The 13983-nt window shown below is 36.3% G+C and overlaps 1 protein-coding gene across 1 annotated transcript in view; it reads left to right on the top strand.

The window, feature by feature from the left end:
* The first annotated feature begins 564 nt into the window (after positions 1–564).
* Positions 565–13983, top strand: part of LOC127865209 (KRR1 small subunit processome component homolog) — a 29061-nt gene continuing 15642 nt past the window's right edge. Inside the window, exons 1-4 of the mRNA XM_052405204.1 lie at positions 565–654; positions 1729–1928; positions 9301–9435; positions 11194–11319. Of these exons, the coding sequence (XP_052261164.1) occupies positions 1740–1928; positions 9301–9435; positions 11194–11319 (450 nt within the window). The 5' untranslated portion in view covers positions 565–654; positions 1729–1739. The remainder of the gene's footprint in view (positions 655–1728; positions 1929–9300; positions 9436–11193; positions 11320–13983) is intronic.

Below are 13983 nucleotides of genomic sequence, written 5' to 3'. Positions count from 1 at the left end.
ACGCGGAGAGTAATCAGGGGAGATAATTGGGTAATTACTAAATTATAGAACGGTCTATTACATGTCTTACATGGTTCGCCTTGAGTGGTATTTTGCTTGTTTGAAACAGCTACGTCTCTGTTTGAAATAAATGCAAAGATAATTTTGAATCTATTTTTGTAAGACAGTTTGTCATTTGCCAAACTATGAAGGAGTCTCTTTACGATAAATCTTGTTTTTGACCGATGAACTCCAAATATTACAGTATGCATCCAAATGTATAAAAATTACAGTTATTTTAATGTAATTGCGCAATTATTTTACAATAAATGACAAACTATAAATACTTGCATATGAAACCCATGTGTATTTTCATTCGTAAAGCACATTTTAAACCTTACAAACAGTACTGTAGTGATGATATGTTACTACCAGGTTACTACCAAATAATTCATAAACCGTACGTGGCAATTATTGGAATGTTCTCGTCAACGCTCACACGTCGAAAACTCGCCACTTTAAATTGATAAACCGCGTCGCTGCAGTACCCGTGGATCGGCGCCACCCAGAATTAGATTGGATTCTAAAAATAAACGTTACGGAGATTCCCGTAGAAAGCCGATGTTCACCATCGAAGCAGCATGTCAAGTGAAATGACAACATTGGCGATTTAATGTATGTTTTACTATTTGAAAATAGTTATATTTGAATATAAATGCTAACACCAAAAGAGAATAAATCGATCAATACGTTGAAACATTGTATCTTTGTTGGACATTAACATTATCTTCGTGGAACCACACATGACTATATTTCGGACATTGTTCATTTCGGAAACGTTGATCATTACACTTTAAGATTTTAATTATATATGATAACTGTCAATAAGTTTTGAGGAATTGTGTGTTATGAATTTCACCTGGTAGTTTTATCGTTGTGTACATCGTCATATCTGGTCTGTGCTTCTTGATCATGATGATACAAGCTACTCATTAATACGACAATATTTGCAACCTTATGTTCGGGCAAAAGCTAATATGATAACCATGTATTGTATTACAAATTTTGACATAATTGTGTACAAAACATTTTGGTATTGTTTCAATAAATTTGTTATCACGGCCATTAATCACGTACGCCACCTCTTTTTTGAGCTGCATTAATAAATGAGCCAAAGCTACTCACGAGGTGTCGCTCAGGTCCGAATGTTTAAAAATTTAATGGACAATTTTACTCGGTGATTAGGTTCAATATGTTTTTCAACACATTGCATTATTACATGCTGTTAGGAACTTTTTGTTTGCGACTTGATATCAATTATTTCTATCACACTAGTACTGGCCTTAATTACAATGGATTATTTTCTGTAGTCAATATTGACCTGAGGTTGACAATTTTTTCAATAAAGAAGGGATTTTATTTTATACAAATGTTTCAAACTTAAAAAAAAAGTTATTATGCATGGCCAGAATGCCAAGTTTTGAATTTGAGTTGTGCAGGTCTTAATTCACTCACCTAGAGTTATAAACAGGCTATCCCCATTTTCCACCCTGATAGTAAACAAAACCTGCACAAAAGGTTTGCTCAAGATGCCGACACATTAACCACACAGCCATTCTCATTTCTTTTTTTCGTACCAGATTGAAATTGTTTTTACTTAACCAGCTGACCTGGCCCAGATTTTCATTCTCGTTTGAAAGCCATTGGTTAAAATTCATTTAATTTTAAAGTACTTATCCTTGAATTCAGATAAACTAAAGATGGATAAAAAGAAAGCAGATGAAGACCTGTTAGTTGTTCCTGAGGGTTGGAAGGATCCAGGCATAACAAAAGAGGACAATCCCCATGGTCTTCTTGCAGAGAGTTCTTTTGCAACCTTGTTTCCGAAGTACAAGGAGAAATATCTTCAGGAATGTTGGCCATTGGTGAAGAAAGTATTGGCAGATCATGTAAGTGTTATTATATCCTTTAAAGTTTTAAGGTTTTATTGAAGATCAAACCATAAGCTCAGAAATAATAATTACAGCTTGTAATCTTCATACTTTCCTAAGTAATTTCTTTGCCATAACTAAACTACAATGATTATTTAAACTTACCTGATTATGAAGTGCTCATGGTGAGCTATCATGATTGCCCTTTAATCAAATAACTTGTTGTCTGCTGGTTGTCGTCACGATGTGCGTCATAAACTTAAATTTGTTACCACTGACTCTAAAGGCCACATTTTTAGCTCACCTGAGCGCAATATGTACATGGTGAGCTTTTGTTATCGCCTTTTGTCTGTCATGCGTTTTGCAGCGTCAACATTTGCCTTGTTAACACTTTAGAGACCAAATTTATTTTCTGATCTTCATGACATTTGGTCAGAACATCTTGGACGAGTTTGAAAATGGTTCCAATTGGTTGAAAAACATGACCATACTTTTTGCCTTTTATGGCCATAGTAAAACCTTGTTATTATTTTTATTATTATTATACCGGATTTATATAGCGCCCTTCTCATGCAAGAGTGCACGTTTAAAGGCGCTTTACATAAGAACATTTAACGTATCACAGATACAAATTCATTTTGCAATATTGTTTCAAAAGAATCTATCAAAACTACTCAATTATACTTTAAAACTACCCTATTATACCTATACTACAAGTACTACGAAAAAACATGCACAGTAACTATATATACAGTAATTACTCTATGTTTTCGGACACTCTAAGTTTGTGGACACCCCTTTTTCTAGCAAAAATAATTATTTTTCGTGACCCTTAATTTTCGGACACACGAGTTTTCGTCAATTATTAATGTCTCTAAGTTTTCGGACAGTATATTTAACATCGCTATTTTACCAAATTTCGGTCATTTTGTCGATATCTAATGACACTTTGAACTTGGGGTTTTACAACCAGATTTGCATCATAAAAAATGGCAGGTGCATGCCTGAGGGCAACGGACCATTACATTTGCGTGATTGGGTAAATAACCTTGTAAACCGGTATTAAACAATGGTTTCGCCTGATAGCAACAGTCTTCACGCTAAATATTTTAGACCAATAGCCCTTCGGGCTAATCAGATAGAATTTTTAATAGCCCGAAGACAGTTTCAATAGCCCGAAAAGGTTAACAAACATTTTATGACTTTTTTGGCTCGGAGAAACAAAAATATTCATTTCCAATCAGAAATAACTTCTAATGAGTAAAAACATTTGCCTGTCCCATTTTCAACAGACTGTATTATTTATTTTTGATAACAACAGCAAAGGCATGCTTAGTCTTCACGCTAACTATAAGCCCGACAGCCCGGGTCTGGTGAAATGTTATTCGGGCTACTTGTAATTAATAATTTATATAGTCGGGCTATTGGATTTTTTAGCTGTTTCAAATAAAGCATAATAATTCGGGCTAGTGGTTTATATATATTACCGTGAAGACTGGGCATGCTCTCCGGACATCTCCATATCTCAGTGTTTCAGATTGGCCCCAATTTCTTCAGGACAGGTTTCCTCAAATGGCTAAATGGTCAATTTTTTTCAGGACATTTGTCCTAAATCATGAAACAATTTTCATACAGTTTTGTTAGCGCCCTGAGCCCTAACCTATTGTATTTTTTTAGTCTTTCTAGTTGCAACTTCTGGTGAAAACAATGCGAAATATTATAAATCATACCATCCGTATCACTGCATGTGTATTCATCATTCTATAGACATTTTCATAAAGAATGTCAAAAATAAATTTAAATCGACAAAAACAAAACTGTATCCGAAAATAACAGTCCGAGAATATGAAAGTGTTTTGCACATGAAATCAAATGTGCATATCGTATGATTCAAGAAAAATGAAAACCAGTTACCAAGCAAATACGTAATAAATATATAATTTTGTTAACATATTGCTTAAATATATGCTATTGCAGTGCTTTATTTTGCTAATCGATCACTCAAACTTTTTCATTTGCAACGTTTGCTGACTTGATGATTTTCGGAAAGTAGCGAAGCTTTTTCGTCAGTTGTTTTTCTATCTGCTTACCAGTCAAAAATCAATAATAAAATAGTCCATCTCCCGAGTCTCTATAAGAGTGGACCTCAGACGTGTTGATTTGCTAACGACTTGTACCGACTACTTCAATTGATTATGTCTTTAACCCAAAGTGGCTGACCGGTGTTCATGTATTTTTTTCCCTTTGTTTATTATTTTACGCTAAAATATTCAATCGACTGGTCGGGCTATTTAAAATGCATTTATGATTGACCGACCGTCCCAAGAATTGACTCGGGCTACGGGCTTATAGGCTAATTCGAAGACTGATAAGCGTTATGACAATTACCAGGGGTAGTGCCAATTAACAGTTCAATTATCTACCGCAATGGTACTACCCCTTCTCAGTAAAATAACTGTGACAAATACTAAACGCTTCAAAGTGTGATGCACCCTATTGCAAGTTTTACAATGGAAGGTGTTAGACAACAACTATCGGAAATGAACAAACAAAGAATTCATAGTTTGCTTTTTTAATGCGTTAATTACAGGTTCATACTAGCAAGTATCGGTACATCACATGCTCATCTTTGAACTCGTTGGTCAAAGTAGAACCTTGTTGTAACTTTCTGTCAAATAAATTAAGCATTTAAAATAATTAAAAATGCAGTGCAAACAAATATATAACTGTAATTTATGCTATACGACATGGTATTTTACAAGCACTTGCTATTACCGGTAGTCGATGATACAATTGACGCTATTTTCGGACACTTAAATTTTAGACTCTTAGTTTTTGGACACCTGTATTTTGTGAATATTTTTCGTATCTAAGTTTTCGGATACGAAAAAAAAACAAATTAAGTGTCGGAAAACACAGAGTAATTATGGTAAGAAAGATCAACAAGACGCTATAAAACTAACCTATGTGTATAGCTATAAGACAATTAATGAAACAGTAAAATCTAAAACTTGAACTATAAGTACTAAATAAAAAAACATGCACAGTAACCATAGATTAGAAAGATCAACAAGACAAAACAGAGACAAAACAGAGACAAGGGTAACATCAGGATACCATTACCACGAGTCCACAAACCCCCAAAGGAATAAATATGCTTCCTTTAAAAGGGTTATTTCCAGTTCCCCCCAAAGGAATAATTATGCTTCCTTTAAAAGTGGGTTTTCCAGTTCGTGCTGATTGAGATTTTATATAATGAAATGAATAAACCACTGCTTATATTGCATAAGATTGGAGGAAGAGGTGAGTTTTCAGTGCCTTTTTGAAGAAATTCAGTGTTGAAGAACCTCGAATGTTTGATGGAAGTGAGTTCCAGAGTTTGGGAGCACTCAGTGTACATGAAACTTCGCTCTCCGTATGATACGGATTTAATCTTCGTTGGAATCACTTATAAAGTTGCTTCGTTTTTTTATCTCAAGTTTCGCCTTGGTTCTTAGACTTCAAGTAGGTTTTTCAGATATACAGGCGATTTTCCATTTAAGGCTTTGAACGCATAGGTAAGAATTTTGAAGTGGATTCTTGTTTCTACTGGGAGCCAGTGTAATTCTTTTAGGATCGGTGTTATATGACTATAGCGGGATGTTCTTGTGATAACACGCGCCGCATTGTTTTGAACATTTTGTAGTTTCTTGATAGCTGATGTTTGTGTTTCATACAGCAATGCATTGCAATAGTCCAGCCGAGACGTGACAAGTGAATAGACCAAGGATTTTGTGGCATTTGGTGTAAGATATTGCCTGATGTGACCTATTTGCCTAATCTTACCGAAACATGATCTACTTATAGCATTAATATGGTGTTCCATGTTCATTCTCGAATCAAACCAAGCACCTAGATTTCGAACATATTGCGATGGTTTAATTGTGGAGTCCCCTACTTTAACAGTTAACCCATCTACGTACTTGGCGTTATTTTGACTTGAAAATACCGGTACTATGACCTTGCTATGTCGGTGTTAAGTTTGAGCATACATGTATTTGTATTCATCCACGAGATCTTGGAGGCACTTTTCAACTCGATTTAGTGTTTCGTTTTGGGCTGCTCCATCGGTGGGTTCGAACGAAAGGTAGAGCTGCGAGTCATCGGCATAGAAGTGATGCCCGAGTCCATGTTATTTGCAAATTTCCCCAACAGGTTTAGTATACATGGTATAAAATTTTGAGCCTAACACAGATCCCTGGGGTACGCTGAAGGTCAGCAGCACTGGTTCTGATACCTTGCTATCAATGCTCACTGTTTGGAAGCAGTCAGATAGGTAGGAAGCTACGCACTGTAGTGGTTTTTCAGCAAAGCCAAACTGTTGTTCGAGGCGGTTTAAAAGGGTTTTGAGGTCGATGGTGTCGAAAGCGGCAGAGAGATCCAGCATAACAAAGACAGTGACATTTTTATTAACTTATGATTGTAGGACATCATTTTGAACTTTTAATAAAGCTGTTTCTGTTGAGTGGAACTTCCTGTATGCAGACTGGTTTTCTTCATTTAAATTTTTTCTATCAAATGTTCGTCTATTCTTTTGCTGACAACTTTCTCCAATAATTTTGAAACATATTGCAGAGTGAAACCGGGCGATAGTTTTGTAGTGTTTCTTTATCTAAGGTGGGCTTTTTCAATAAAGGTCTTATACGTGATGTTTTAAAGGATCTTGGCACACTTGCTGTTTCCATCGAGAGATTGATGATTTTTGTCAATATTGGTAGCAGTTCAGTTTTGCATTCTTTCAGTAACCAAGTTGGAATAGGGTCAAGCTCTCAAGATTTATTTTGAGATTGCATGATGTTTTTTCATTTTCTTCCTCCGTTGTTGTCAATCTGCATGTTTCTCCTGTTGGGTTATTATTATTATTCTGTTTTAAATTTGAATGAGAAAGGGCGTGTTCAGAAATATCTTTTCTAATACCTTCAACTTTATCTATAAAAAAATCATTGAAATCTTGTGCTAACTCATCAGACATTTTGCCAGACGGGATAGCTATTTCAGATGGGCCATCTAGTAAGTGTTTTGTGATATTGTACATGCTCTTTTGATCACGGCCAGAGGATGTTACTTTATCTGAATAAAAATCTACACATGGTTTTTTCAACATTTTGTTCATTTTGGCGCAGTGGTTTCTATAAATTTCATGATCAACATGATTAACACTCTAAAGGCAACATTTATTGCCTGATCATCATGAAACTTTGTCAAAAGATTGTTCGCATTTATATCTTTGACAAGTTTGAAAATGGTTACACTTGCTTGAATATGAAGACTTCATGACGGGAAATTTTCCCAATTTCAGGTGTTTTTTCGCGCAAATTTTTCTCAATTGGGCAGCTACCAGTACTTTTCCCAATTGGGCAAAAAACATTGCTGGGCTTTATATGGCTATTGTAAAACCTTGTTAACTCTCTAAAGGCCACATTTATTATCCGATCATCATGAAACTTTTTTAGATGAGATTAAAAACATGTTCACCAGGGAGCGGGACATTTTTCGGGGAGCATATAGTTGCCAGTTTGTACTTCCTTCCTTCCTTTCGTCACACTTTTGTTAAAGTTTCTCATAGCGCTTTCAATATTTTACCGATCTCTTACATATTTGGCATGTAGGTATCTTGAATGGACCTCTACCTTTTGATGAAGTTTGAGGTAACTAGGGTCAAGGTTAAGGTCGCCGAGGCTAATAATAGATTTTTATGCCCCCGGATCGAAAGATCGGGGGCATATTGTGTTTGGCCTGTCTGTCTGTCTTTGTGTCATTTATTCATTGTGTGTGTCCCTTGGTTAAAGTTTTGCATTAACTTTTGCATTATTGAAGATAGCAACTTGATATTTGGCATGCATGTGTATCTCATGGAGCTGCACATTTTGAGTGGTGAAAGGTCAAGGTCATCCTTCAAGGTCAAAGGTAAAATATATGGCTTCAAAGCACGCAATAGGGGGCATTGTGTTTCTGACAAACACATCTCTTGTTTTAGATGGTTAGTAACATATAGATTGACAAAGTGCATCATCGGGGAGCATCCATCAGTTTCACTATAGTAGTGGGGGACAAATTGTTTTTGCCCTGTCTGTTGGTTGGTCTGTTGGTTGGTTTGCGCCCACTTTAACATTTTGCAATTACTTTTGCTATATTGAATATAGCAACTTGATATTTTGCATGCATGTGTATCTCATGGAGCTGCACATTTTGAGTGGTGAAAGGTCAAGGTCAAGGTCATCCTTCAAGGTCAGAGGTCAAATATATGTTGCCAAAATCGCACATTTTATGAATACTTTTGCAATATTGAAGATAGCAACTTGATATTTGGCATGCATGTGTATCTCATGGAGCTGCACATTTTGAGTGGTGAAAGGTCAAGGTCATCCTTCTAGGGTAAAGGTCATCCTTCAAGGTCAAACGTCATATAGGGGGACATTGTGTTTCACAAACACATCTTGTTTTTTATGCCTATGGTAAAAACTTGTTAACTCTCTTAAAATCACATTTTATATTGTCCAAGCTTCATGAAATTTGGTCAGAACATTTGTTTGAACGATATCTTGGATTAGTTCGAAAATGGTTTTGGTCTGTTGAAAAACATCGCTGCCAGGGGATGGGGCATTATGCCTTATAGTAAAACCTTGTTTACACTCTAGAGGCCACATTTATTGTCCAATCATTATGAAACTTTGTCAGAAGATTTGTCCCAATAATATCTTAGATGAGTTGGAAAATGGCTCAGGCTGCTTGAAAAACATGGCAATCAAGGGGCGGGCATTTTCCTTATATGTCTTTAGCAAAACCTTGTTGACACTCTTTAGGCCAAATTTATTGTCTGATCTAAAATAAAATGACACTTAATGGTCAGAGGATTTGTTTCAATGATATCTTTGATGAGTTTGAAAATGGTTCCAGTTGGTTGAAAAACATTGCCGCCAGAAGGCGGGGCATTTTCCTTATATGGCTTTAGTAAAACCTTGTTAGCACTCTAAAAGTAATATTTATGGTTCACTCATCATGAAACTTGGTCAGTACATTTATTCTAATGATATATTGGCTGCAGAGAACAGGTCACTTTCTTTGTATCTCAGTTGAGAGACTCGGGACCTTTCAGGCCCAATTGTTTATTCAGTCTTGATGAAACTTTGTCAGAATGTTGTTCTTGATTTTATCAAGGTCAGGTTGGAATCTGGGTCAAGTGAGGTAAAAACTATGTTGCTACGTTTGGTCTTTGATTATTGGCGTATCTTAAAGTCATGTTCTTCAGGGCCATCAGGGCTGTCCTGTTTCCATATAAGACACGGTCTGCCCTAATGTATGAGTAAGGACATTAATTGATTTGAAATGCTTGGTTTTGTTTTCTATTTAGAATTTAAAAGCTGAGCTGGATTTAGTTGAGGGATCAATGACAGTGAGCACAACCAGAAAAACCTGGGACCCATACATCATCATCAAGGCTCGAGATCTTATAAAGCTGCTTGCTAGAAGTGTTCCATATGAGCAGGTAATCAGCGATTTGTGTTCTTCTTTATAAAGTACTTGAAAAGAGAATACCTATAAAAAAATATATAAAAAATTGTCCAATAGACTTCTCAAAAATTCCTAAAAGGAAGGACAATTTTGTCAACTTTGTTTATCTGCCAAAAAAAATCAAATGAGCACTGAAACTGAATGTTTCAAGCCAAAATGCATGTCAATCAATATTTGAATTGGTTTCTCATACAAAAGATTCATAACATCAATTTTCCCAATTTCAGGCTTTTTCGACCTAATTTTTTCAGATTGGGTCCGTACCAGTACATTTTTCAAACGGGCAAAACAATCGCTGGGTAACACTTGTAGAATCTGAGGGATTTAAGAAATCTGAGGGATGTCAGATATACTGAGGGATGTCAGATATCTGAGGGATGTCAGATATACTGAGGGATGTCAGATATACTGAGGGATGTCAGATATACTGAGGGATGTCAGGTATACTGAGGGATGTCAGGTATACTGAGGGATGTCAGATATCTGAGGGATGTCAGATATACTGAGGGATGTCAGATATACTGAGGGATGTCAGATATACTGAGGGATGTCAGATATCTGAGGGATGTCAGATATACTGAGGGATGTCAGATATACTGAGGGATGTCAGATATACTGAGGGATGTCAGATATCTGAGGGATGTCAGATATACTGAGGGATGTCAAATATACCGAGGGATGTCAGATATACCGAGGGATGTCAGATATACCGAGGGATGTCAGATATACCGAGGGATGTCAGATATACCGAGGGATGTCAGATATACCGAGGGATGTCAGATATACTGAGGGATGTCAGATATACTGAGGGATGTCAGATATACTGAGGGATGTCAGATATACTGAGGTCAGATATACTGAGGGATGTCAGATATACTGAGGGATGTCAGATATACTGAGGGTTGTCAGATATACTGAGGGTTGTCAGATATTCTGAGGGATGTCAGATATACTGAGGGATGTCAGATATACTGAGGGATGTCAGATATACTGTGGGATGTCAGATATACTGTGGGATGTCAGATATACTGAGGGATGTCAGATATACTGAGGGATGTCAGATATACTGAGGGATGTCAGATATCTGAGGGATGTCAGATATACTGAGGGATGTCAGATATACTGAGTGGAAACTTTTTGTCAGCCTTGCTCTGTTATTTAAAACACAAAAAATATTATAAACATTGTTATATTAGCCCTTCCTAAACATTGTTATATTAGCCCTTCCTAAACATTGTTATATCAGCCCTTCCTAAACATTGTTATATCAGCCCTTCCTAAACATTGTTATATCAGCCCTTCCTAAACATTGTTATATCAGCCCTTCCTAAACATTGTTATATCAACCCTTCCTAAACATTGTTATATTAGCCCTTCCTAAACATTTTTATATTAGCCCTTCCTAAACATTGTTATATCAGCCCTTCCTAAACATTGTTATATCAGCCCTTCCAACCACTTTTGCACATGATTATTTTCAGAATTATTGGCTTATTCGTGGAATCATTAGCAATCAGTAAAAAGAAAATATTTTGCCACATCAATTTTTTTCTACAAACATTAATCATACAAACATAATGTCCTCTATTATAACAGATGACAATTCAATTGAATATGATTTACTTTTGAAAATGACTCTTTACGCTACTTCAGATGAGCAATTTACCATTTATTGCAATGGCTATTTCAAAATGGTTATTTCAATGTTGCATGTCGTGCCTTATTGTTTCAGGCTGTTCGTGTCCTGGAGGATGAGGTGTTCTGTGATATCATCAAGATTGGCAGCCTCGTCAGGAACAAGGACAGGTTTGTGAAGAGACGGCAGCGCCTGATTGGTCCTAATGGCTCTACTTTGAAGGTATGTCAGTCTAGCATTAATATAACATAGAAACATGTATAACCTGTGTACATTTTAATGTACCAGTAATTTATTGTAACAATATTGTTTGACATCCATATAAATAAACACATATATATTCACTGGTAGATGTATTGTTCTGAGTGAAATTGCAGTGCCCATGAGACATAATTCATGCTTTGATATTTTTATGCCCCCGGATCGAAAGATCGGGGGTATATCGTTTTTGGCCTGTCTGTCTGTCTGGCATTGTGTCAGTCATTGTATGTGTGTGTCACAAAACTTTAACCTTGGTTAAACTTTTATAACTTTTGCAATATTGAAGATAGCAACATATTTGGCATGCATGTGTATCTCTTGGAGCTGCACATTTTGAGTGGTGGAAAGTCAAGGTCAAGGTCATTCTTCAAGGTTAAAGGTCAAATATCATCGTATTTTTCGTTCCTAAAACTTTAGCCTTCGTTAAAGTTTGGTAATAACTTTTTGAATATTGAAGATAGCAACTTGATATTTGGCATGCATGTGTATCTCATGGAGCTGCACATTTTGAGTGGCTAAAGGTCAAGGTCATCGTTCAAGGTCCAAAAAGGTCAAATTTATGGCTTCAAAGCGGCACAATAGGGGGCATTGTGTTTCTGACAAACACATCTCTTGTTAAACTTATTTCACTTTGTTCATTTGTTATATTTAACTTTACCAAAGCATATCTAGAAAATTTAAAGAGGTATCATTTTCATTGGCAAATATTACTGATTTGGTGGGAGAGGGGCTGTAGGAAATATGGACTGTTGGTGGGAGAGGGGCTGTAGGAAATATGGACTGTAACTATTACTGATTTGGTGGGAGAGGGGCTGTAGGAAATATGGACTGTAACTATTACTGATTTGGTGGGAGAGGGGCTGTAGGAAATATGGACTGTAACTATTTATTTCATAATAAGGATAGTGCTTTGTGATGTTTCATGCAAACATTTTGTTGAGGGCATATCTTGACTGTGACTAATATGACGTATCAATATGAAACTTCAGAGGTTGGAGCATGCATGCTATACATTTTGCAGGCCATACAGGAGCATTCTGAAAATTTTGCAGGACATTTGACACTTTACTGGGCAACATTTTTGTTAAACTTGTAAGGAAGTCCAATTAGACCGGCTACTTAATTGCTTACTACATTTTTTTCAGTTTAAAATGAGACATAGCAGTCTAATTGCCAGGACATTAGTCCTTGTGGCATTACAACCGTAAAATGATAATGCACATTAAACAAAAATGATAATGCGGATTAAACATAACCAAGTGACATTTTTAAAACCAAATCTGGCCAATATTGACAATAGATATGTTTAGAATTTCATGAACACAAATGCATAAGAGAAAAAATGAAATTCAATCTCTATATTTTAAAAAGCTATTAAATAATTATTTTTTATCATTAATCAAGTATTGGCTCTGTTGGAAGCAGGGTCATGTTGAGGTAAAAATATATAACAAAGGGCTGTATTTTGGGATACTTCAAATAAAAAAAAAGCAAAAGGCTTTTTTTGAGGGACAGAATTATATCCCAAGAGCTTTTTATGCCCCCTTTCGAAGAAAAGGGGGCATATAGTGATCGGACTGTCCGTCCGTCCGTCTGTCTGTCTGTCCGTCTTTCCGTCACACTTTGCGTTTAGGTTTCGAAAAATGCTCTTAACTTCTATGTCCCTTGAGATATAACCTTCATATTTGGTATGCATGTGTATATGGACAAGGCCTTTCCATACTCACAATTTTTTTTACCCCTGTGACCTTGACCTTGAACTTAGGGTCCCCGTTTAGGTTTCGAAATCTGCGTTTAGGTTTTGAAAAATGATCATAACTTCTATGTCCCTTGAGATATAACCTTCATATTTGGTATGCATGTGTATATGGACAAGGCCTTTTCATACGCCCAAAAATTTTGTCCCCTGTGACCTTGACCTTGAAGTTAGGGTCCGCGTTTAGGTTTCGAAATCTGCGTTTAGGTTTTGAAAAATGCTCATAACTTCTATGTTCCTTGAGATATAACCTTCATATGTGGTATGTATGTGTATATGGACAAGGCCTTTCCATACGCACACAAATTTTGACCCCTGTGACCTTGTCCTTGAACTAAGGGTCCGCGTTTAGGTTTCGAAATCTGCGTTTAGGTTTCGAAAAAAGCTCATAACTTCTATCAAGCGTTTATAGGGGGCATAAGTCATCCTATGGTGACAGCGCTTGTTACTGATTTAAAATATCTTCATTGTGAAATTTTGCACTGCTGTTCATATTAATATCATAGAGGCAGGCAGACAAAATACTCTCACTCTGGTTTGATTTACCTGATTATATCTGAGAACAGGGGTTGAAGAATTTTTCCAGAGCCACTCGCGAGTAGGCCTGACAATCCACTCGCCTGTCACTTTAATCTACTTGCCCTGCATTAAAAAAAATAGATATCTATATTTATAGTTATGATCAACCAGAACCATTTAAACCTACTTAACATAGTGACACTAAACTGCAAACAAATTAACTACATTATCAGATGGATTATATTTGCTTTCCTTACGTTTTCTGCACCTCTTTTCTTTTCTCAATTCTTTCCGCTTCTCGTTTTGACGACCTTTCTAATTCTTTTTGTTCCCTGTCGCCACCACCTTAC

Source organism: Dreissena polymorpha, chromosome 1 (genome assembly GCF_020536995.1).
Source record: "Dreissena polymorpha isolate Duluth1 chromosome 1, UMN_Dpol_1.0, whole genome shotgun sequence".
NCBI classification, from domain to species: Eukaryota; Metazoa; Mollusca; class Bivalvia; order Myida; family Dreissenidae; genus Dreissena; species Dreissena polymorpha.
This window is presented reverse-complemented; position numbering and strand designations above follow the sequence as displayed.